The sequence below is a fragment of the Trachurus trachurus genome (assembly GCF_905171665.1).
Source record: "Trachurus trachurus genome assembly, chromosome: 20".
In the NCBI taxonomy this organism is placed as follows: Eukaryota; Metazoa; Chordata; class Actinopteri; order Carangiformes; family Carangidae; genus Trachurus; species Trachurus trachurus.
Window position 1 is genome coordinate 14,414,042 of NC_139911.1, and position 24,587 is coordinate 14,438,628.

At 40.4% G+C, this 24,587-nt stretch overlaps 1 protein-coding gene across 1 annotated transcript; it reads left to right on the forward strand.

Moving 5' to 3' along the window:
* The first annotated feature begins 10,916 nt into the window (after positions 1 to 10,916).
* insig1 (insulin induced gene 1) lies at positions 10,917 to 19,144 on the forward strand. The gene is made up of 7 exons (XM_083995714.1): positions 10,917 to 11,075; positions 11,285 to 11,704; positions 11,814 to 12,176; positions 13,876 to 14,000; positions 14,258 to 14,424; positions 15,228 to 15,327; positions 16,949 to 19,144. Exons 2-7 carry the CDS (start codon positions 11,647 to 11,649, stop codon positions 16,976 to 16,978), a joined length of 843 nt encoding a protein of 280 aa, XP_083851840.1. The 5' UTR covers positions 10,917 to 11,075; positions 11,285 to 11,646; the 3' UTR covers positions 16,979 to 19,144.
* The last annotated feature ends 5,443 nt before the right edge of the window (positions 19,145 to 24,587 follow it).

A 24,587-nucleotide genomic window follows, 5' to 3' on the forward strand; every position in this document is an offset into this window, starting at 1 on the left:
ACTGCAGCCTCTTGCACTCAATCACTCACCAGGTGATGCCAGTTAGGTCTGTGCCGGTTCAGGGCTCAGGCCTTGGGGGGGGAGGGGGGGGGGGGGGGGGGGGGGTCACAAGAGGTCTAATTAGTAACATGAGAGAAAACACCTGTGTGGGTGAGCTCTGCGTGTGTGCAGGTTTATTACAGCAGTGATCACACAATCACGAAGCTCTGTTTACCACTACACTCAGGTTAGCCTAGAGATAGCCTAAAGACTTTACTAAATTATGTTAATGTATTCGTACACAACATCTTCACATGCACAGCCTTCTAAGTCATGACTCACACATGTTGAAAATGATGGAAATAGTAATAAATGAGCCTACAGGTTATTGTTATACTGTATAATGTGAACAGAATGGCCAATTTGATAGGCAAATACATTAACATTGAATAGGTATGCTTGGCCCGGGGTGCTGTATAGCTCAGTGGGTTGAGCAGGCGCCCCGTATGCAGAGGCTACAGTCCTGGCTGCAGCTGGCCCTGGTTCGAATCCTGCATCGGATGGCCCTTTGCTCCATGTCGTCCCCCCTAGCTACTCTCTGCCTCCCCATTTCCTGTCTCTCTCAACTATACTATCAAATAAACGCAAAAAGACAAAAAAAAAAAAAAAAAAGATATGCTGGGCCCATCCCTGCTGTGCAAACTGACCTTGTCTCATTACAACATAAATACATGTTCTTTGATGAGCACAAAACTCCTGAATGCATGAGCACTTCAGTTCAGTGAGAGTGTTTACAAACCGTTTACATCCTGCCGGAGCTGACCTCCTCAGCGCAGATGAAGCAGGCTCAACTCTTACAACAGCACCGGGCTCGCTGTGAGGCAACTCAATTGAAATGTGGGATGAAATATTCCATACAAGTAAACCATAAAAGTGTTATTGTGAAACCTCCGACTGAAAGGCTCCAGTTTTAATTAGCAGAGCATGAGAATCCCACAGGACTTTATTTTCAATTTTCCAATGACTGTTCTTTAACACATTTAATCTGCCCGATCTGTTAATAACCTCTAAGTTGATTAAGGAACATAATCATCTTTATTCCTTTTTAATCTATTAAACCAATATCATTCTTCTGTCTCAAGGACCTTGAAAATATCTACACCCCATATGCGGCACTGATTCCTATTCTGTTCACTCAGGATGATTTAGGACACAGAGATCATTTAACTCTGAGTTTATGGCTGCTACATTTCTCCTAATGTACATTTAGATGTCTCAAGTGGGTGTCAAATGTCACACACCCGAGTTTTTTCTGTTTGACTTGCAGGATCCAGTTCCACCTTCAGCACTTTACCAACCAAAGGAGATTCTCCTTGGTTTGACTCCCAAGCACTCAGCCACTGATGAAAGTCGTGCCCTGTCCAGGGTCTCGCTGCAGTGGGGCAATGTGAAGCTGTCGGTTATGAAATGTTTCATTTTTGCACAGTGTGAAAATGTAAATCAGGCCCCAAAGACATCATGAGGATTCACGTTAGAGCTGAATAGGTAACGGCCAGTAATATTCCATTGATCAGCATCACAGTCTGGTCATGTTCAGATGGGATATTTTCCAACTCAAAGTATAATGACGTCAAGCAGACCCACTTGACAGTCAAAGTAGGGTTTTTGATATGTATATTCACTGAAATTACCATCCTTGTTTTACTATCCCATGATTTCATTATCTGCAATTAGATGACAAGAGAACTTTAGTAATAATTGCCTGCAATTATTGGAAAGCCGGCGCCCATTAGCATTTTGCTTGTTTCATGATTTAAAAGTGTTCTGTAAACCGACAACTGTTACAGATCTAAGAGGAACAATTACCTTTAAAGGGATGATAATGACAGACTAAGTAGAAAACAATTTACCTGCTCACACAAACAACAGCACAGTCATGGCTGCATAGCTTCAAGAGGAAATGAAGACACATCTGATTCTCCATATTGATAGGAAACATTGTTCGTGTAACAAAAGCGTGTGCCAGTTGAATCAATATGTTAGGGAAAGATTACACAATACAGGCTATTCGGTGCAGCTTTACAACGTTGTATACCCCTAGAATTAATTCCCAGGTGAAATATACTCTGGAATAGAGAGTCACTTCTCTCTGACCCCTCTGGCCACCAGGTGTTATCAACAAATACGTCTGTCGCCTCGGTGGTCCCTGCTGGCAAAACGAGCCGAGAGAGATATCGGCCCAAAATTGAAAATGTCTGCTGCTCTATACTCTGACTGAAATAAACAACCCCTGGACAATGAACGTCCCCGAGTACCATTTTTTCACCTCTCCACTTTCCAATTCATGGTACAACTGCGTGCATAATAATGTTTAATTACCTTGCATATTAAATGTCTGTGAGGCTCAGAAAGTTTGCAGCAGGTTGTCTAATTCAAATTACCATAACAGTTTTTTAAAATTGACCTTTTCAAGAAATGTCTCAGACAATAAGGCTGGATATGTGGTTTTGCTCTGGTGCCATAGCAACACAGTTTTAAATCTGTTGTGGAAGTGACTGAGGGGGAGTGTGTCACCTGTCACACTTCCCCGAGTGCAGGTGTTTTTCTCACATTTTCTTGGTCTGAAACAGGTGTAAACATGCAATGATGCCGGCAAAGACTCAGACTCAGTCAGCTATGTGGGAGAATACTCAAATCCTATAAGAGAGAAAGAGGAGAAATTCTGAGTCCTTACTTCTTTATTGACTGTTATATGGGTGCCATCTGCTGGTGATACTTGTAGACTAACATCTGTGTATGTTACCCTCACCTACCACTAGGTGGGCACTCTATGACTGCATTTGGAGGCTTCAAACTGTTTCAATGGGGTGAGGGGGGGCGGGCATTAACTGATAAAACTCTACCTTATTATGCCACAGGGTTTTGTAACCATCCAGATAAAGTCTTGTGTTTTGTTTCTTTTATCACACAGATAAAGTCACCCATTATCACCAGTCTATTTTATCAGGGCTGTGGATCAGTCATGCAAGCTGCCTGCCTTGTCCTATGGTGACCCTGCAATAACTGCCACCCTTTATCAGTGATAAAAAAGTACAATAACAACATGTACATATGGATAAGAAAAGCAGTGATAACATTACAGCTCAATGTGTAATGAATCAAGTATTTATTATGATCTACTGTATGTATGAAATACATTTCTGAATAAAATAATGCATGAATCATCGCATGGCTTCATAAGTAGCTGATGGAGTGTTTTGAAATTAATATGTTATGATAATACTGGTTAATAATGAAGTAACTCCAAAGAAGATAGTAACAGTTGAAGCTAATACCCAGTGATCAGTATAATCACTGATATAATGATGCCATGTCATATTATCAGCTTATTACACTTATTACACTAAAAGCTTTTATATATATGTTTGTTATGTTTAATTATATATATATAAAAAACAGCAGCTCCATTTTGAGCTGACATTCTCCTCTGCAAATGACAATAACACTCATTTAAAATCATCTTTGAGCAGAGCAGATCGCTTCAATAGCTAAGTGAGCAATTTTGGTCTCCAAAATCTGTTCCCCTGTGTGGCTGTAATTCACAAAAGCAATGCTGTGATGCAAAGCTGAAGAAATAATTTACAACAAAAGAAAATCACAAATGCGTACAAGCCACCAAGGCTTCATCAGTGACAAGTGCAGGGCAGGCCAGCAAGGACAATGGTAGGACAGTTGTGTGGTTTAAACCTCCAGCCAATCCAGTGACTGTCATAATCACATGGTGTCAGTCACTGTAGTTCAATGTGGCATAATAAAACACTGAAATCTAGGTTAGGGTCATTGAAACAGTAGCTGGCTTTTGTCTGTTTGTGTTTGTATTGTAAAAAAAAAAAAAAAAAAGAAAGAAAAGAAAAAATTAGGAAATGTACTCTGCAACTTGCACACATTTCATTTGTTCACTTTTAGGTGACATACAAACTTATCATAAGGTATTCTATTATATTTCTCAAAGCCAAAATAACACACAGGCCTATGTCATACTGTGTCATACTGCTCAGCATGTAACAAGGATTTTGGCTTTTCCGTAAATTACATGGTCCAGTGTAAATAGTCTGAAAAGAGTAAACAAGTTGTTTTCAGTTTACTAACTTTTACACATGTTTTTCCAGACAAAACCTATTTGGCAACAGAGTTCTCAGCACTTCCCCTGATATGAGGCAACACAATGTTAAACATTAAGCTACTGCCAGATTCAGCTCAGGAAGCGGTTCCCTCAGGTGAAGGTGGTGTGATCCAAAGCAGTTGTCTGTAAATGTGAGGAGAGCTGAGCAGACTACAATGGCTGTAAATGAGTCGTGTTCATTATTTGTAATGTGCAAATAAGCCTCAACACAGGAAATGAAAAATATATTTTTTAAAGGGCAAAATGAACTATAAAACCAAGTAGACCTACGTCACCTTTGTTAATGTAACATTTTTTGAGGGAAATATGTTTATTCGCTTTATTGCATAGCTTTATAGCAATAGATTGCATTTGAAAGTAACAAAAGCCCCCTACCAGAACCGATATGGTTCACTCTGTAATAGGCTATGACATATTTTGTTCATTTAAAAGAGTTTAAAGTTGCGCTATTCTTACATTGCTAACATTAGCAGTAGGCTAGTCTACCAGCCGTCTACATAGCTAACTGTAGGAAAATATTCAACATCAAACTTTATTCTTTGGCTCATCAACAAATGTTAACTCTTTGTCCAGTAAGAAATGATTCGGTGGCAGCAAAATCCAAATAAAAATAAAAATAAGCGTTGGCAGTTTGTGATATGTATACAGTAGGCCGATGTTAGGGCCAGCAGCTGGTTATCAAACAAAACTTATAGATTAAAAAATGAATAAAAATAGATTTAACATATCATGATGAGCTAGTTATGCTAACCTAAGCTAACTAACAGCATAGTCTACAGAACAGTGTCAAATTCCTCATCTAACTCTATGCAAGAGCTCAAATTAGCATATTTCACCAAATGTCCAAATGTTGTACAATTTCTTTGAAGTAAATTTATTTAAATTATGCTATTGCCTTCATTTTGGACAGCAAAGTCAATATCAGCAAATTCATAGGCTACCCCTTGAGTTAATGTTGCTACTACATAATCATTTCTGGAGCTGTGGACTTAATGACTGACAGATTTTTTCTGTTGAGGACATTTCAGCCGAATGAGTTTTATTAGCAATTAGTCATATGCACACATCAACCCAGTGAAATCACCATTGATGGGTGCTGTCATCATGAGTTGTCCTATTATTCACTGTCTGTAGAACAGCTCCAGGATTTGTCAGTGGATTACATCATCATTAAATTCTGTCTCTGTGCAGTTCAGCTTGGTGAGAAGATTTACCAAATAAAACACCACTGTACAGTAGCCGACTGCAGAAAAGGAAATATGTGAACAGCTTTAAGATCATTGCCAAACTTTATACAAGTCTCATACCTGTTTGTATTTCTCTCTCTCTTTCTCTCTCTCCCTCTCATACAGAAACACAAATGTGCTCACTGAAGGAGCACTAGTGATTGGTCCAGAATGACACCTGAGATAATTTAGGATGCTCATTGGCTGCTGCAACTGTGCTGTTCATGAGCGCTTTGAGTGTGGCTGACTTGAGCAGAGCTTTTGCATAAACATGCCACATATAGAGGCACGGGGCGGCAGTGTCACAAATACCAAGAGTATGCTGTAATCTTGAGCAGCCCAATACATACCCTACAACAAAAAGGCACCTTGTAATGATAACAATGTTCACTTCACGTATTGATTCAGCATTTGGAATTAAGTTAAACATGCAGTCTGTGGTGTTGATTCACAAATTGTTTACTAAACTGCACAAAAATAGCAATATAATGCAGCTACAATCTGCCCCATACATAGAGAAGCTACTTTACCACCCTGGTGCAATTACCTTTAGAGAAAGACACCAAATTGAAGTGTTTCCTTTAAACTGAAATGGCTATTATAAGGTCAACAGCAGCAATAGGCTCAAAAACGGGAAGCTTGCAGCTGATAAGACCACCACAAGACTACTGCACCACAACAGGATCATACTGAGGGTCATATACCAACTTAAAGGAGCAGCTAGCTTGCTAGCTTATTGAGCATTTGATGATTAGAGTGATATCACTCACTTCTGTACAGTTAATATGTAGCTGTAGCCATCTGTAAACTAGAAACAGCTTTGCTTTATCCAGATTCAATCAACTCAGTTTATAGCTCCTGTAATGCTTAGGAATTGATACACATGTTATTTATTGATTGATCTGTACAATAAGCCAAAGTGTAAAACTTCCATTTGAAATAGCCTACAATAAATATTAAAATAGACTGGCTGCTCTCCCATCTTTCCTATGTGTATGAAAGGCTAAGATAAGCTAACCAGCTGCTGGCTCCAGCTATATATTTATCATACAGCTATGAGAGTGGCATTGACTTTCTTATCCAACTTTTGGCAGGAAAGCTGATAAGCAAATTTCTCCAAGTGTCAAACTATTCATTTAAACAACCATATTAAATCCAGGTCACTGTCTCTGAAATATAAAAATGTTTATTCTCTGGAAACCACAGTTTGTTTGTCTTGTAGCTTCGGTTCAGGATCTGTTTATCATCCCTTAAAACCCACATACTCTTTCTGTTTTGGCATAATACACCCAGAAAATAAGCATGCCGTACAGAAAAGGGTGTAGGATCTGGCTATAGAAAAAGGTGAGCTGCTCTGAAACAATTTTGGAGCTGAGCGCTAAAGAACAAAGGGGCTGGGAGATTGCATCCTGGTGCCACGCCCTCGGGCTGTAGAGTCAGGGCCTTTATGGTATCCTTTGTTAAGCTGCTTGATACACTCTATACCCCAGAATCCCCTTTCATCTTCCATGGCACAGTGAGAGAGCGAGAGCTACTGAAAAGGTTGTGTGTGTGTGTTGAGAAGAGTGCCCAGAAAGCATTGAAGCAATGGAGAGAAAGAAAAGGAAGAAAATAGGGCTGGAGAATTTTGATCAAACTGTGGATTATTAACCTACTGATAAAAAGGGGTGGATGATACAGTTACCGATGGCAGATTTACATGAAAGTACTATCCTTATTAATGGGTAACACAATTTCAAAGGGTCTCTAACTGTGCAGTACCTTGGCATTTAGTGAGGAGTACGCAATGAGTTTTGACACCTTCTAGTAGTGATACTGGATGAAGCCGAAACCGTTTTCGTCTTCATCAACTATCCGAGAGGACGGATTAGGATGTTTCCCTTCATAATTTCATACAGGATTGAGGAACAAAATTGTCAAGCTGGAGTTTGATAGATCAATTTACCAGCTGTTCCAGCAGGCTTTTCCTTTAGCTATAATTCAATCCCTCCCAGTCTAACAGCATAATCTATGACACGCTTGATCTGCTATTCATTTGAAGTGTCGAAGCATCCTGCTTTATCTTCTGATGTGGCTGAGACCTCCTCGACGCCAGCGCCAGCACTGCTGGTTGCTAGGAGCTATTTGCTATATGCCGAGTCATTTTCATGGTTATTATGGCCCTGTATTAGCTAACATACAACTTGTGATTTGAGCTTCCACATTAATGCACATGTTACTGTCAATAGAAGCACATGAAGCAGTGTAAATTACCACCTTGTCATATATTTCACCATTAAGCTTGTGCCCCTTCTTTTGTGAGCATAAAATATTTAAAGTGTTACGCGTGGAAGTCATTTCAGGTCACTCGTATTCGGCAACAGACATATACACACTTAAGAAAAGAGAGATCTATGCACTGACACACACACAACTGACACACACACACACACACACACACACACACACACACACACACACACACACACACACACACACACACACACACACACACACACACTCGCTGCTGTAGGCTTTTATCCTCAGGCACCTGGATTGCCAAGAATTACATAGAGAGTAACTTATTCATTTGGGAAACATACACACACTCCTTCCCAGAGACAAGCCTTCAACATACTCATTTTGTCCTGAGGCAGAGAAGAATACTATTGTTGGATTAATAGGGTGGTGTAGTAGTGTGGGGCCTTTGGGAGCTCCCTGTAGGTGCACCCTTCTATTTCTGACCTCCTTTTTCCCCTTTGAGAAACTGTGAGACTGTGGCGATTTATCTGTGTCAACCACATGGTCTGCTGAAATTAGGAGTAAATATGACTGATGTCATTATCTATGGATTGCAGCAAAGTGAATGTCCCTGAATGTAGTTTTAGCACCACGACAGTGTGTTTGTACAGAGGTTGAGAGAGGATCAATGCCATTACATTCAGGCCTATTTTTTTTTTTTTTAAAGCTATGAAATGAATAAGCAAGAAAAAGAAACCTGCTCAGATAGTAATTTCCCCTTTGACAGTCTTCTCATCCTGTGCGACATGCTGTATTTTTTTAAGCCTTCGGCATACACCAACACAATGCCAAGCACTCAGAAATGTGACGGGAGGACAAATGCAAACTTTTCAACCTTCAATATACTTTCATGCTTGACTTATTTAGTACAAAATGGTGAAACAGCTCCAATGGAGTGCAACTGTGACATTTATATTTAACCATTCAGTTATCACTGCCATTTGAGAAATGGTATTTTCTCATTCAGTTCAAGTGGAACCAATTTAAACTTGGTCAATTTGAATGTGCTGCCTGGAAACTGTAACTTATAAGATGATTTATACACTCGTATGTAATACTTACATTGAAAAACTCATTCCAAAACTGCTTGAGCAGAACTAACAAAGCTGTTTTATCTATTCAGTTGGGTGTGGACATGGTTAATAACTTACAATATGAAAGTCAATGGAAGAAAGTAGCTTCACCTCCACCACATTTACCACCAATGCTGTGCCATAGCTCTCTGGAGTTGTGCTTATACATAGCATTGCTTTGACCTAAATGCTAACATCACCATGAGAATTACGATGCTAACATTCCTGCTAAGCAAACATACTGTGTAGCCTATCATGTTAGGCATGTTAGCATGATAATATTTGCTAATCATCCTGAAATACAAAGTACAGCTTAGGTTGATGAGACAAAGCCATACACATAACGACTGGACAAATTGACCCTTTGACCTGATGATGACACAAAATGAAGTAAAATGCTTGTATTATAGGTTAATGACAAATCTGTATCATCACCAAGATGATTATAAAGATGAACATCCGAGCAAGATTTTGTGCTGATTCATGCACTCGTTATTTCTCTAGATTTTATAAACAATAAATAGAGATGGACGTTCCCTTTGTAACATCTCTCACAGGTTTCTGAGGAGCAGTTTTGAAGGTCAGAGTGGATGCTCGTCATTCCACATCTTGCCAGTACCTGACTCCACTGAACTCTCGTCTAATCCAGAAATGGGCAAAAAAGAGGAGGTGGGTGTGGAGCCAAGACTTCGGTCCCTGCCAGTTTGTGGAAAGCATATGCTCATCCACCTGTCACTCAAAGCAGCACGCTCTCACTAACAGAACTTAAGGCCTAAATAAATTTTAAACAGGCGTGTTACATTAAAATCTTCCCTCATGTACAGTTGTCATGAAGGAATAAATTAGCCATTTTTGTACCAGGTTTTACATAAACATATTTTTTTCTGCTGTAAAGTTTTTGTTTAGTTTTTTAAAACATGGAGTCTTTGGAGACTGACTTACTTTTGGAGCCAGACGCCATTCAAGTTAACTTTTTGGTTTTCATTTTTCAGCCTCAGAGGTTGCTGCTTGATTAGTGTCAGAGAATTACCAAACACAGTCTGGATCCCTCAAAAAGCTTTCAACGTATCACAGTCTGGACCAAACTGGTGGACTGACTGACCAACCAACCAACTGAACACAGCCATCCCTGGAGCCATGTGGCTAAAGGTCTCTGATGTGCCTGCACTGTCTCCATGTCTATTTTCACAAATATAGTTATTGGGTGTTTTTACCAATATTCTCAGTAATTGGAGCATCATTTTCCTCCACATGGCACGTGAAATCAGCCATAAAAAGAAGAGATAAATTCAGCAGCTGAGTTGGCTTTGAAGCTGAATACTGGGTGACAACCGCAGATTCAGTCTCCACATTGCACAGTTCTGCATTTTAGCACCACATAATTGCAAAAACAAAAAAATGAATACAATACCCTGAGACATCGACAGCGAAGTTAATTACACCAAAAAAAGGATTTTAATTAAACTTAATTGAAAAGAAATGCTATCTGATTGATATGCTCTTCGGTTTTGTTTACCAAATTTGCTGTAGGTCATGGAGCATCGCTCAATTTTTCAAGGCAATTTGCATGAAAAAAAGAAAGAAGATGATTCACCCATGGTATTACTCTCTACAAAGTGCCAGCAGCTGAAATTAAGTAAATATGATTTAGTTTGGGACTTTTTGATAGTTAAGTTTAAATGATAGAAATGTTTGTTAATCGCTGTGGAGAAATGGTGCATTCATTTTATAAAATAATTTGTATCGCATTGCAGTGTATTTATCTGCATTTGTCAGTGCGGTAGGTGTGGTTCACTATCAACTGACTATGTTTTCCCTGTTTGTGTCCTAAGGCACAGAAAAAAGAAAAACATGCACCTATATGTGCATGTGATGTGCTGCACGTATGGAATGGGTGGAGGTTTGTTATCACACTGCCCTATAGACACCTGGCTGGGTCACACAGGCTCTTGCAAAACATGTTTCCATGTTGTTGTCGGTCCTTGAGAGACTATGTCAAGCGGGCAATGAACCCCTTTCTTTCCCATTCACATTACCATTGGCTGACGTGCGGGGGCTCTACGTGCCTTCCCCTCCACACTCCTCCTTCTTGAGAACCACACCTCCTCTATCCTGACCCAAGGTTCAACAACTTCTCACAAACATCAGGAGAGAGAAAAAAAAGTTGTGCCACTGACCTTGTTTCTCAAAAAACGTATAGGCTATATAAAGGTTCCTGTTAAACTGGGCTTAGTTTATGAAAGTGAAGCCTGCTGGAATACATAGATAGGTAGATCTGTCAAAGTTAAAGTGTTTATCTGACACGGATCAAGATTAATTTTGGATTCTACCCAGGTAAACATACCTTTTTCTGATATAAGATACAGTGGATTTCAGTTCTTAATTCATAATGGCTTTTTAAAATGTATTTGCAAATTTGCGCTTTTAATATCGGATACTGAATATGTTTTCCTGTACTTTCTATAATAGTGTCTATCTTCTCTCTTTGGAGTTACATTTGTTTTGCCATTTAAAGTAGTTCCCTGTTTCCACTTTCACTTCAGCTCTCCTGCCTCCTGGTTTGTGCGTCTGTCCCGGACGAGGGGGCGGTGGGGTGGCGTCACGTCATATCAGCCGCCGCGCTCTGATTGGCTGCCGATTCTCACCCGACACAGCTGTGATTGTTTTCTGCAGAGGAAGCTCTTGTCCCTGGTATGAGCGCTGTGCTGAGGAATGGAGCAGCAGCACTCTGTGTGTATGCGTGTGCGTGTTTTCTCTCAGTGACTGAGTGTGCGTGCGTGTGCTAACGATGATGTGAACAAACAACGTGATTGCAAGTCGTTGTTTTAAAGAGAGGGAAACAAGGAAGAGAGGCGGCGGTGCTGGTGAGGGAACCCCGGGCTTATTCATTTTTTGCGCGGCGTGGATGAACAGCAGAGGAGCTTTCTGTTTGGACCAGACACTGAAGACGTCTGGAGATCAAGGTATGGCGGGATCGTGACATCGTTTCCACTTTGTCTAACTTAGTTGTAATAGAATACAATGGATTTCATTTCTAATATAATGTCATTTCATTTCCTCCTCCTTCTTCAGCCCTGAAGTGCCAAATGCCCAGACTAGAGGACCACTGCTGGAGCTGCTCCTGTGCATCAAGGGTTGAGACTACGCACTCATCTTCATCATCATCATCTGGGGCAAACTGGTTAGCATCGAAAGCTGAAGAAATGATGTCCATCATCACCTCCGTGCTCAGTAATGCCTACGGCTCTCTCCACGACGTCCGGACGGCCAACCTGATCCGCCGGGGTCTGGTCCTGTTCACGGTGGGAGTGATCCTCGCCCTGGTGCTCAACTTGCTGCAGATACAAAGAAACGTCACCCTGTTTCCCGAGGAGGTGATGACAACTTTGTTCTCGTCGGCCTGGTGGATCCCACCGTGCTGTGGCACAGGAGCCGGTGAGTGTGTTGGTGTGCACATATGAAGTTTATCAGTGTGTTATTAATAGTTTGTGAGACCAAGGTTATCTTGTAGTTTGTTACTAAGTTTGGGACAAAGGAATGTGGGAAGGGGTGGGGTCACAGCGAAGTAGCCTTTTACCGTATAAAGATGAAATAATAATCGATAAAAGAGCGATTAAAAAGTCAATTTTCAATCAATTATGGTCGCTACAAGTCTGTTTATCACCTCTGTGGTTTATCAGCACCACACGCCACAGGAAGTAGGAGAATGTCGCAGTTTTTTTCTATGATGCAGGAAAACGATACTTATTTCCAGTTCGCGCTGCTACCTGCTGCTGTATGATCATGAGGTTATGAATCATCATTCGGCTTTGTTTTTGTTGCCTATTATATAAGACTTCCTCTCTTACGCTGCACTAGACCTGATGGTTTTGTCTGGCAGTCAATTATGTTAAAAAAAAAAAAAAAAAAAAAAGCAGGGGAAAAAAACTGACTTCGCACAGATGGTGGCGCTTCTCGAGCTCTGATTGGTCGCAACAGCCGGACACGAGGTGAGCTGCGCGCTCATTGGACGGTGTCATAACGGGTGAGCTGAGTGGGCGGGGCTTTTAAGGCCAGGAACCAGGAAGTTTGGAGAGCGAGGGGAGGGGGCGGGGGAGAGAAACAAGAGCGTTTCTGCTCAGCTCCTCCCACCATGTGCTGCAGGGCAGAAAACAAAGCTTCATGTTTTTACTGTCTGTATCTTTAATGCCTCTCATGTAGAGACCTGTGTAAGGTAATCATTACTGACTTTATTGTTAAGCTAGGCTACTGTAACTTTAAGGGTGTTTTTATCATCTACACTTAATTATGGCTGTTTTTTTCTTTAAACTCAAAATGTAACTAGCCTACTATTAGGTTTACACATTGTCAGGAAATTGACAGAATGACCTTCATTAGTTTCCTGGAGTTAATGTTTTGTCTGAGTAAGAGTTAAAAACAGAAGGATCATCAGATTCAAACCACAGTGAGGTGAAATTAAAAAAAAAAAAAAAAGGAGGCAGTGATCAGCATGAGTTTGGTATGTCTTCCTCGACAACAGAAGGATTGAACCAGTATAACTACATTTAGATCTGGTACATATGACCTAAATTATTTATAAATATAAAATATAACATCCTTGTTAGAACTACAGCTAAAATTGGACATTTGTTTTTACATATAAACAGTTGTTAATCCATTTATCAGACCAACCATCCAAAACCCAAATATATATACATCTTATCAACGTATAAGATAAAGACAAGCACTGAATTGTTCTTGCTGGAAAAGTTGAGTTTTGTTTATTTTTCTGTCAATCAACTAATCTATTCACAGACTGAATCGTTACAGCTCTAATTTGTGAAACTTTTCCAGAGACATTCTGTATGTTTTGACTTGGAGGGGTATATAGGTCAAGAGTTTGACATTACACAATATGAGGAATAACACTTAAAGTCAAATAATTAAAAACAAGATTAAAAGTCAAAACTTCAAAGATAGGGCTTTTAAGTGTCTCTGCAGTAGGTGTGTAAATGATTCACTAATTACGGAAACGCGTGTTCAGCAAATAACCCCACACAGCAGCTCTATGACAGGTTTTGCCCTCTGGCATTTCACAGAATTTCTGCTTATCTTGTGTAATTTTGTTGTGTTTGTTCCTTCTTTTCTTCTGCAGCTGTTGTGGGCCTGCTGTATCCCTGTCTCGACAGCCATCTGGGAGAGCCGCACAAGTTCAAGAGGGAGTGGGCCAGCGTCATGAGGTGCATCGCGGTGTTCGTCGGCATCAATCATGCCAGTGTTGTATCCTTTCACACAGAGCTCATGTTGGAGACTAACTTTTACTTTTATCCGTCATTAGTTGAGGTAAAATTTGTCTTTGCATAGCTGGTGTGGACAGGATCTAAAGCAACAGGATGTCCTGCTTTACCCTTTACCCTTAAGAAGTAGAGTAAAGTGATGGAACTTGGTGGTAGCAGGTCATCCAAATATTTGAGTAAGAACTAATCCCATGCTAGCTTCGCAGTGTTTGACTTTGCCCTTAACTGCCCGTAATACAGAAACTAAACATCGACAACAATGTGCAGCTCTCTCTAACGCTGGCAGCCTTGTCATTGGGCCTGTGGTGGACCTTCGACCGGTCCAGGAGCGGCTTTGGCCTGGGCATCACCACTGCCTTCCTAGCCACTGTGATCACGCAGCTGCTGGTCTACAATGGAGTCTACCAGTAAGTCAGCGAACAAAACTTGTCCAAGTTTTCACTTTTGAGGAAACAAAACTGATGCTGTGTGCAATGATTAACCACTAGTGCTTTGTCATCACTAATATCTGGTTTCATGTTACACCCACAAGAAAAAAAAAACAGTGCTACGTGGTTTAAGTGTTCATTATACAGCTATGAGAGTAAGTCCCACCCTGGTGTGAAGGAAGCACTTGATGTACTCCCACCTGTCTGATTCCAAAAAAAGATATGGCAGATAACAGAAAAAGTATTGAGTTATATTTTTGGTATTCCCCCTTATCTCCGGGAGCCCAATTAACAAGCCAGCCTACCTGCTTCAGCGGCATATCATCAAAACTCCACAGCTGAGGAAAGGGACCGTTGCCCACGATAGGAGGTTCAAAAGGCAGCAGAAGCTCATGCTGACTTTACAAGGGAGAAACACAGAGGGGGGGAGATAATTATATTTTCCATCATGACAGGTCTTATGTTTTTTTGTTTTTTTCCTCACTCAGTTCTGTCAGAGATCTCTTTCTGGTTTTGTCTTTAAGACACGTTTTCTGCTTGTCAGATTAGATGCGTCTTATTCTGAGGTTTGCCTGAGGGAAAAGGCTGGATGTAATTTTGCTTATTACAGGATAACTTGTTTGGCTCCGGAGGGAATTCTGTTTTTTGGGGGGGGGGGTTTTGACCTCCTTGCCTAAGAGGTCAAAGGTCAGGCTGAGCTACAGGACAGTGTCTCTAGACTTGGTCCGCATCATTAAAGATGATATTTACTAAGAATTTCTTTTCCTCTCTCTCTCTTTCAGGTACACATCCCCAGACTTCTTATATGTACGCTCCTGGCTCCCATGTATATTCTTCTCAGGCGGTGTCACCATGGGGAACATTGGACGCCAACTTGCCATGGTAAAGCTTGGAGCAACCTATAGCCATACAGTGTTTTAACTAAAGGGCCACACGTCAGCTTTAGCCTACAACCTGTCTCTTCCTATAAAACACTGAAATGTAAATCTAAATGTAAAGTGAAGTGAGCCAGGTGTAGAGAAAAGATTTGAAACTGTTTCTTTAGCCAACATCCAGTGTTCTGAAGACAAACAAGAGGTGTTTCGTGATGTGTCCCACTTAAAAAAAACCTTGGGGGAAGGAGCTTGAGAGTTGTGAATACAGCGTGTCCCTCTAGTCAGACAAAAACTCAGAGACCTACTTGTGCTTTTTGTCGGCCTTTGCATATTTTGATATTTCACTGTATTTATTAGCTTGATGTACATACTGGCAGCTGCAGGTTAAACAGCAGAGGCACAAAACTCTTGATCTTGATCTGGAGTTGTTTTTTGTTTTTTCCCTCCAATTTTCTAAGAAACACCTGATTTTGAAAGCTAGTGTCATCTTCACACTAAATCTCTTACTAGTAAGGGCCTTCTGAGAAAATGACATCAAAAGACTCCTCTGCACCTGACATGCTTTATTTGCAATTACTTAGCTGAGGCAGAACAGCAGATAACATTGTCAAATGAGCTTAAAGTTGCGCAAACAGCACCGGACGCCCCCCTTTACTTCATAATTATCCCATCAAGTCAGCTTTGATGTCTCCATTAAGCTTCTGCCCAGAAGCCTCACCTCATTCTGTCTGTAAAGTAAGAGTCCCGTCACTCCCTCAGTTTGACTCAGTGAAAGCGTGAAAGCAGATTAAGGGCTGTTGTTTTTCACAGTCGTGGCGAGACACAGAGCCAGTCAGGACTCGGCCGACCAGAGGGTCATTTGCTACTTGTTGTTTTTGTTTGTGATGAGGCCTGAAGAATGTTGGCACAAGTCTGCACTCGTGGTTTTGTTCTGTGTTTTTCTCCCTTTCGCTCCAGTGGGTCAGTTATGAGGATCAGGATCAGGAGGAACATGAGACTTTGTTTTTTTTCTCCCCTCCTCTGAAAATGTTTTTGTTTGTTTGTTTGGTCCCTTGTTCTTTCATTTTGGGCTAAAGCCAGTTACAGTGAAAATTGGTTTGGCAGCAATAACCACTGAATTAAAGACAAACAAACTGCTCTTTCTAGACCTTTTTAGATGTGAATGGCTCCATTTTATTTTTTACTGAGTTGCAGTCAGATGTGTAGTTTTAGAATCTAACAGATTACATTTCAATACTTACTTAACGGATAAAATGAGTGACATGAAAAGCATTATGTAGTTTTATTGCGTACTTTCCTCCTGTCTTTTTCAAATGTACATTATGTACAAAGGACCAAACTGTCGAAACACCATGTTAACTCAAATCTATATATGGAAATGATGGCATTGTCCACAGAGCTTGGTTTCAGTTTTATTTTGAGTTTACCGGAAACTGAAATGAATCATGTGTCTGTGTTTCCATTCATCCCATGTTAGAAGTTGCTCAGTCATCAGAATATAATAGTTTACAAATGTCTCTCTATATGTAAGGCTCTTTCTCCCCCCCAATTGTAACCATTATACTTCATTAATCATTTGATTGATATGTTATTAACAACTGGCTTCCTCTTCTCTGGTTTCCCCCCAGGGCGGTGTGGAGAAACCCCACATGGACTGAACAGTGGAAACGCGGCGAAGGACACACCCAATGCAAAAACGGACTAGTTATGTGAAGAACGAGGAGGAGACTAGAAGAGAAAAGACTCATTGTTTTTGACTTCATCCGTTGTTCTCATAACAAAGTGCGGGTCAGAAAAGCCCCTCTTGTCTAACGTGCCATGTCCTCTGCACCTCCTTGTGGCCAAACAACCTCTCCCTCCCACCTCTGTTGTTCTACTCCAATAGCATTAAGACTTCTTTACTTTTTTTTTTTTTTTTTTTTATTGAAGTGAGCTGGTTTTATTTCCACGCTGTGGAAGTGTGTATCTTCATGCAGTTCATGGGGTGGAAGCATGTGTGAGTGAGTGTGTGTGTGTGTGTGTGTGTGCTTTTGCGTGGATGTATCTTGGTCTTTGCAGAAAAGACATGCAGAGGGTGTTACAGTGTTTCTTTCCTTTTTTTATGTTATTAGCCTGAATTTAATATGATCATAAAAGGGAAATGTTGTTGTTTCACATAGTAATGTATTAAGTGGCCACAGTGGTGTTGCTGTAGCACAGGGGAGATGTATGTTCCCAATCAAACCAAATTAAGTATTTATTTTGTGGATTATGAATGACCCCCCCCAAAAAAACCAAATGTACTGTATCGCTGATAAATGAATGACGATGATTCCCATTTTTGAAAGAAATAGTTAGGCGAGTTAGGTTTCAGGAAATTTAAACACTTCTCAAGTTCGATGTTGACGGTATTGAGATACTTTTCTAAGTGGAACTATATCCCTCAAGTGACCATGAAACCCATTTTTAGAGGATGATGATTTAATAATGTATGTAAGTGCCAATTAGTTTACTATACAGACGAATATTCACTTGTTCACTTGATTTCAAGAACAGGCGTACAGCAACTGTTTAGATGTTCGGAGCAGAAATGCAAACAATTCACATTCCTCAATGGAGGTCTGTAAACAGCGTCATATTCACAGCGGCCGGTCAGCACGAGATCACATTTTCTTTCTTCTTCAAACTGCTCTGAGACCGTTCAGTGTGTTATTGCTTCTGAGAAGTTGCAGATAGATGGATGATTGTTTTTGTTAGAAAGCAGGGGGGAAGTTTGGCATCGAAGCATTAACGTGGACTGAAACAAAAATGCCAACCATGTTTTCTTTTTTTTCCTTTTCTATCTATATACAGTAGCAAGAGTGGGGGAGAAAAAAGCCTCTGAGTTTGACTGTATTCTGAGAAAATTTACCAGGAGTATACTACAACTATCATCGCCAGCATTTGTGGTTACTGTAAAAACCAGTTCAAGGTACTTCCCAGTGCATTTTTAACTTTGTGACCATGTGTTAAATGTCTGTGGTTCCCATGGAGACAAACATGTGACTATGCTTCCTGTTTTGGAATTGCATCTTCAGACTAGTGCTGATAGTTTGGGAACATACACGAGTTGAAGGAGAGGGGAGGACATTCTTACTTAAGATTTGCAATCTGTGATTGCCTGTGTATTATAGAATGTAGTGCTTTTGTCACTATAACAGTTTAGTTTTATCATTTGTACAAACATAATGACATTACTGCTTGTATGTATAATGGCTTGCCTATGTAATCAGACAGGTATATTACCATACTAGACCTACGGTATGTTAGTTAGTGTTTGGGGGTCTAGAGGATTAAGTGCAATCAGAGTATATACATGAGCCGATTATTCTTTCTTATTTATTATTATTTCTGACAAAGGCTAAAAAAAAGTATAACTTGTAAGTATATGCAGTGTGGATACTTCAAAAAAAAGCAATAACATCTTTGTTTTTTGTGAACAAGAATTTTTTGTCAGAGATTACATGCCTTTATAGAGTCAATACCAATGACTCTCATCAGAGAGACGACATTAAACAAAAACTATTGTGTCAAACTGTTGTAATAAAAAAAAATCTCATTTCGTAGCGTCATGGAAGGAAACCTGATTTATTTTTTTAAAGACTTTTAACGGCAGATCACTTCAGGTCCATCTGCTCACATTCAGGTGTACTAAACTGAAGAGGAAGCTTTATTTTTTTGAGGTGGTGAAGCACCTTTTGTTTCGATGTTTTAGAGTGTCTGTGTGTGTCTGATATTTCACCTGTGTATCATTTTTTCTTTTGCTACCTTGGATTTAAGTGAAAAATAAAAACACCTGATCAGGACTTGTGTGTGTGTGTGTTTATAGTCATTACTGACACAAACTGGATTGGCTCAAGGGATTTGAAACAATTTTATTATGATAAGAGATTATTATCTGAATTGTGTGTGTGACACTGATGCTCTCCTCACAAACCAGGAGGAAACACAGTCAACCACGATCCTGCAGCTTCACTCCCACTCATATAAACTTGATACCAATGTGTATAATTCATCTGGGCCTCAGCCATTGATTCTGTGTTTGATTACTAGACATTATCCTAATTACACGTCTCAACAGCTTTACTAAAACAATAGTCCTCTGATTCTTTTTGTCAAATGCAGCAGCAGCAGCAGCAGCAGCAGCTCAATTGGGCCCGAGCTTTCTGGGGTGCTGATGATGGCATTTGTTGTGTCTGCTGTCACAGGCCAAGTTGAATAGATGAGGACGCTCTTTTGTCCGCGGCTCTCTGTCAGTCTCCAGAGCCATTATAATGTCCTCGGCTGCATCTTCCTTCTCTCCCTCTCTCTCTCTCTCTCTTTCTCCCCCCTCTGTGAGACCCCCTCCCCACCCCCCACCAAAGAAACCCCAAGAAACTGCCCTGTGTGTACCCTCTGTGTGTCACTGCGATCAGGAGGAACTTGCCCCCCCCCCTCCCTCCTTCCCTCTTCTGTCTACCCCCCCTCCGAACACGCCTTTCTGGAGGGCAGACTTCTATTTATACCTAGCGGGGGACTGACAGTTAACCTTTTGCACTGGGGGAAATTTCTGGGAGTGGGGCCAATATCTGTGGGGCTATTCTGAATCAGACCCTCGTTCTGGGAGGCTCTCTACACTTCTATGTGTCTGTTGCATTTCATCTATCTATCTATCTATCTATCTATCTATCTATCTATCTATCTATCTATCTATCTATCTATCTATCTATCTATCTATCTATCTAGGCAGCGATCCAACGCCACACGCCACTTCTCTCTCTCTTTCTCCACTTTCAGTCTCCTCCTCTTCTCAGGCTGAATAATTGGCCAGGCTTCAACCTCCTTTCATTTCCAGCCACAGCAAACTGAAAGACTCCATTAGAGCACCTCCTTATTGCCAAAAGAGACCCCCTCCTCCCTCCTCCCTCCTCTCTCTCTCTCTCCTTCTTCTTCCTCTTGCTCTGTCTGTCCTCTCTTCAAGGCGAGCAGACAGGCCCGGGCACATCTGATCTATTGATTTGCGCCATCTATAGGTTTGCCTGGTAGGCAGTTCAATTTCACATCCTTGCAACCCCTTTGTGTCATTGATTGTGCCTTTTAAATGTTTGTTATTTGACCTCTAATTGGATGCTTTGGGTCGACTCCCAGTTAAACATGAAGGTGTGATGCAAACAAGTCACAACACAAGGCTTTTATAATTCAATATTCTTTATTTTATTCTCCACCTTAATATTTTACAATGGTGTCTTTCCTGAAATTGTTTCTGCTGAGTAAATGTGATCAGAGTATACAAATCGACAAAGATCAAAGTTTATTTATCTGAGGAGAGAAATACATGATCCAGTTTAATATAAGTGTAGATGTAAAGGAAGCTACATACAGTGCATTACCCTAACCAATGTGCATAAATGTATGAGTGTTTTTGATGTGGATAATCAGTTTTCTGCTTATCCACATCAAAGTGGCAATAGATAGAGAATAATAGAGTGTAATGGAATTAACATGCATGTATAGATTGGTATGTATGCATAATATATATAATGATGCATCGTGGAAAAATCATATAAATATAAAATAAGTGGTATAGATGGTATGTCATATGATTATGTGAAATACATGTTTCTATATAAACACATTACAATGAAAGATGACATAATAGAAGACAGTAGTGTGATATAAGAAGGATAGGACATAATATACTGTAATATAATGTAATGTGATTTGTGCAGTAAGGTGGTGTGGGGCGTCTTTAATATTGGGCATTTATCACTTTATGAGCTCCGTCACATTAAACAAGTCCCTTGGAGGATGAGAGGTAGAACAACTCATCATCAGCTGCCTTTCCTTTGCTCCTCTAAATATTCCTGATGTTTGGCTTTGAGAATTTAATATGACATCATAATCTCAAATCTGATTTAAGCTTTGTCACAGAATCAATACAATTATTGATTGTGTTGTGTGAAAATAATACTTACACTGACTTACTTCTGCAGACTTCTGTGCAGTCATTGCTTTATGCCTTAGGCCATGGTTCTTGGTGGCAGTACATTTACTAAACTGCTGCACTGAAGTGCAAGTTTAAGATGCTTTACTTGAATATTTCAATACCTCTCTGCACTTAATAAAATATTGTTTACAGCAAATATATTAATTTGGCAGGTGTATTTGCTGGTTTCTTTTCAGATTAGGCTACTATAAAAAAATAAAATAAAAATAAACATATGATTAGATTAGAAAACTCAATACTTTGTTAAAGATTGAATCAGTGATTCTTCATCTGTTTGATTTGTGTTGTGGGTCCTTGTTACATTTCGGACATCAATGAGCTGTTCGAGATTTTATTTTTAGTGTAAGCTTCTCAAATTGTTTATTTAAACTTTATTTGAAATAAATAGGACTCAAAAAGATGACATTGTGAAATCTGCTCTCCTATACCCATCCCTTAATAACTCCTCTTTGTGCTGACAATGACTCAAATAAGATTTTGAATGCAGGACTTGTAGGCTAATTGAGCATTTTTTACACTGTGGTGCTTTTTCCGAGGTAGAGGATGCGATACTTCTTCATCACTGGCAGCTCCTGACCCTGTCCTGACTGGATGCAGATGGCCTGTCTCCCTCTGAACACAACCCTCTGTAGTAAACGCCCTGTCACAAACATTTAACATCTCCCTGGTTGCTGTTACATAGACATCTTGACAAGTGTTTGCTTTGATTCTTTGACTTTTTGGCCCTTCTGGGCTGGATTGAGTTGAATCCAAACAGCTTGTTTTCATGTAGAGAAAGTGAAACAGATGCATGAAGGTGACAGAGAGACAAGCGGAAGAGCAGGTGGACGGGAAGATGTTAACCGTGCAGCCTAGTGTGGGATTACAATGCTGTCTACTTAGTGGTGATGGCTTTTGTTGCCACCAGATGACAGTATTTATCCTCTGAGCTTGTCTGGACGTTATTACCATGACATCTATGGACCCCTAGTGGAGGGCCGGGGAACAGCAGTGTCCTGCAGTGCCTGATCTTGCAATGCAGGATTAACCTATTCATCATACTACTTTAAAAAAAAGAAAACAATTAATAACTTAAGTCTCTTGAGCCTTAAGACAACACACATATGGATAAAATGTATTTAACTGACCTGAGATAACAAGCTCTTTATGTTTAAAAATGGATGTTCAAGCATGCAAATGTTGCACACAAAAGAGGGAGAAAACTAGAAAATCATACATCAGTAAATGTTTTTTAAAAGTGCAGATTTTTTCCAAAGGCCTCTTTAAAACCACTGATGAACATGAAAATTCAGATTCAGGCAGATAATTTATTAAACAGTGGCAGGAATATTATTCTTGGAATATTTATCTCAGACTGCAGTGAGCGGGGCAGAGTCACATGCATGATAGAAAAGGTCAATGAAATGGATTGAGTGTGGAGAAAATCGTTGCACACTCTTATTTCTCTGCCAAAAGGTCTTCAGTGGCATTAATGTCCTGCTCTCTGTGATATATAATGAAAGATTGTGAGCGTGTGTATGTGTGCATGGGCGTGCAAGTCTGTGTGCGAGTCGTTTAGGTCTACTGAGTCTTCATTACACCAGAGCTGGGTCCACTCCTGTCCTCTGCCCTCGCTCGTTGCCTCTCCCTGTGCTGGCCAGGAATAATGAATTACCAGTGGATGCCATGGGGGGCTGACTGAGTGGCTCAGAAGTGGACTCCATTTTAGTTCAAATTACCTCTCAGATCCCATTCAAATGGCAGTCTCAGGCTGCTCCCTGCCTCCTCTACGTATTCCTATCCGAGGGTGCAATGATCCACTCACACCCTTTTCTTCATTTACTCATATAAGTAGCTGTGATTGCAGTCTCTATTTTTTGTGTGGTCAATCCTCCTAGTGCTCTAGATTAACATCACAGGAGAGTCAAAGGTGTAGAAACAAAAAAAAAACATCTACATAAGAACACAAAAGAGACGGCGGCAACCACCTTTAACAGCGTAAACAACAGTGCAATGTCTCGGTGGGATTTATCAGTTCAGTCAGCATGCTCAGCCTTGTGTGCCATTCCTTGTCGATTCCTCTTCTTTCCTCTGCAGGACAATAATAAAATGACAGCATAAACCTCAGGTGATGGCACATTATGCATGCCATCCAAACAAATCCTTCCCAGTGTAAATTAAACACATCCAGTGCATCTTACAGCCCAGATCAGACTCTGTAAATCGACCAGGGTAATAATAACAACAACTGAATAAAAGGTAATGGAATAAATCAAGGTGAGCATTTCCATTGCATCAACATCTAATCCTGAGAGAGGAGACAACAACAACAACAAAAAATACAAAATAAAAACTCTGCAGCTTGTAGCAACTCAAAAAAACCCTACAAATAAAAAACAGGAAGAAATGTTTAAAATCTACACCACAGGTTAATATCAATACTCATCCTTTACTTTGTATATGAGGGGACTCTCAATCTCAATCTTTCAATCTGGATTCAGATAGGCCTGAGTAAAACTATCAAATATGAAAAACAATGGTGTCTATGCATCCTAAAATTCAAAGGCCTTGACGCCTCTACAACCAGTTCTATTATGACACATGCACACACACACAATGCCACCTAATCCAACAGTGTCAAATAATCCAAATCATGCCTGGAGTCCTACTTGGGATGCACTAAAGGTACATGTTTGTCATGTTTTAATTAGTCTTCATTAGTAGGCGTAAGAGACATTTCTGGGAAGCAACAGGCATGCGTGCCCATTCACCTCTCTGCTGCTGAGAGATGCACAAAGTTGGCAGGCCGAAACCATTTGGGAAAGTTATTGCGCCTAAAATGGCCTTTGACAGCCTGACCCCCCCTGATAAGTGACAAATTCACAACATGCTCGCGGCTTGAGGGGGGGTAAAAACAACTCAGGTGCACGGGACAGCGGAGGTGAAAGGGAGCGCGACGCACATGGACGGAGGTGGGGGGGTGTTGCACTATTTTGGCGAGTTAAACGGTTGCAGGGCGCGATGCCACACAGGGAGAAGGGTCGAATAACCGCTTATGACTGACCTCTTTCCACTATAATTAAAGTTGCAAGCTGGACCCAGAGACATAACAGAAATTGTTTCTCGCATTTAGAATGAATTCCGATCGGAAATAATCTGGAGGGGGGGGAGAAAAAACTGAGGCCAATCTTGGATTTTGTTCTATTTTTTTTCCTTCCTCTTTCTTTTACCACTTTGATGAAAACCATCTGCTTGTGGTTTGATTCCATCTGTTGCTTTGCAGG

Bases quoted from the DNA above. Each gene is read 5' to 3' on its own strand.
- insig1 (XM_083995714.1), top strand. From the start codon at position 11,647: ATGAACAGCAGAGGAGCTTTCTGTTTGGACCAGACACTGAAGACGTCT. The intron at 12,177-13,875 runs GTGAGTGTGTTG...TTTCTTCTGCAG, and splicing joins GTGCTGTGGCACAGGAGCCG to CTGTTGTGGGCCTGCTGTAT. The intron at 14,001-14,257 runs GTATCCTTTCAC...CCCGTAATACAG, and splicing joins GCATCAATCATGCCAGTGTT to AAACTAAACATCGACAACAA.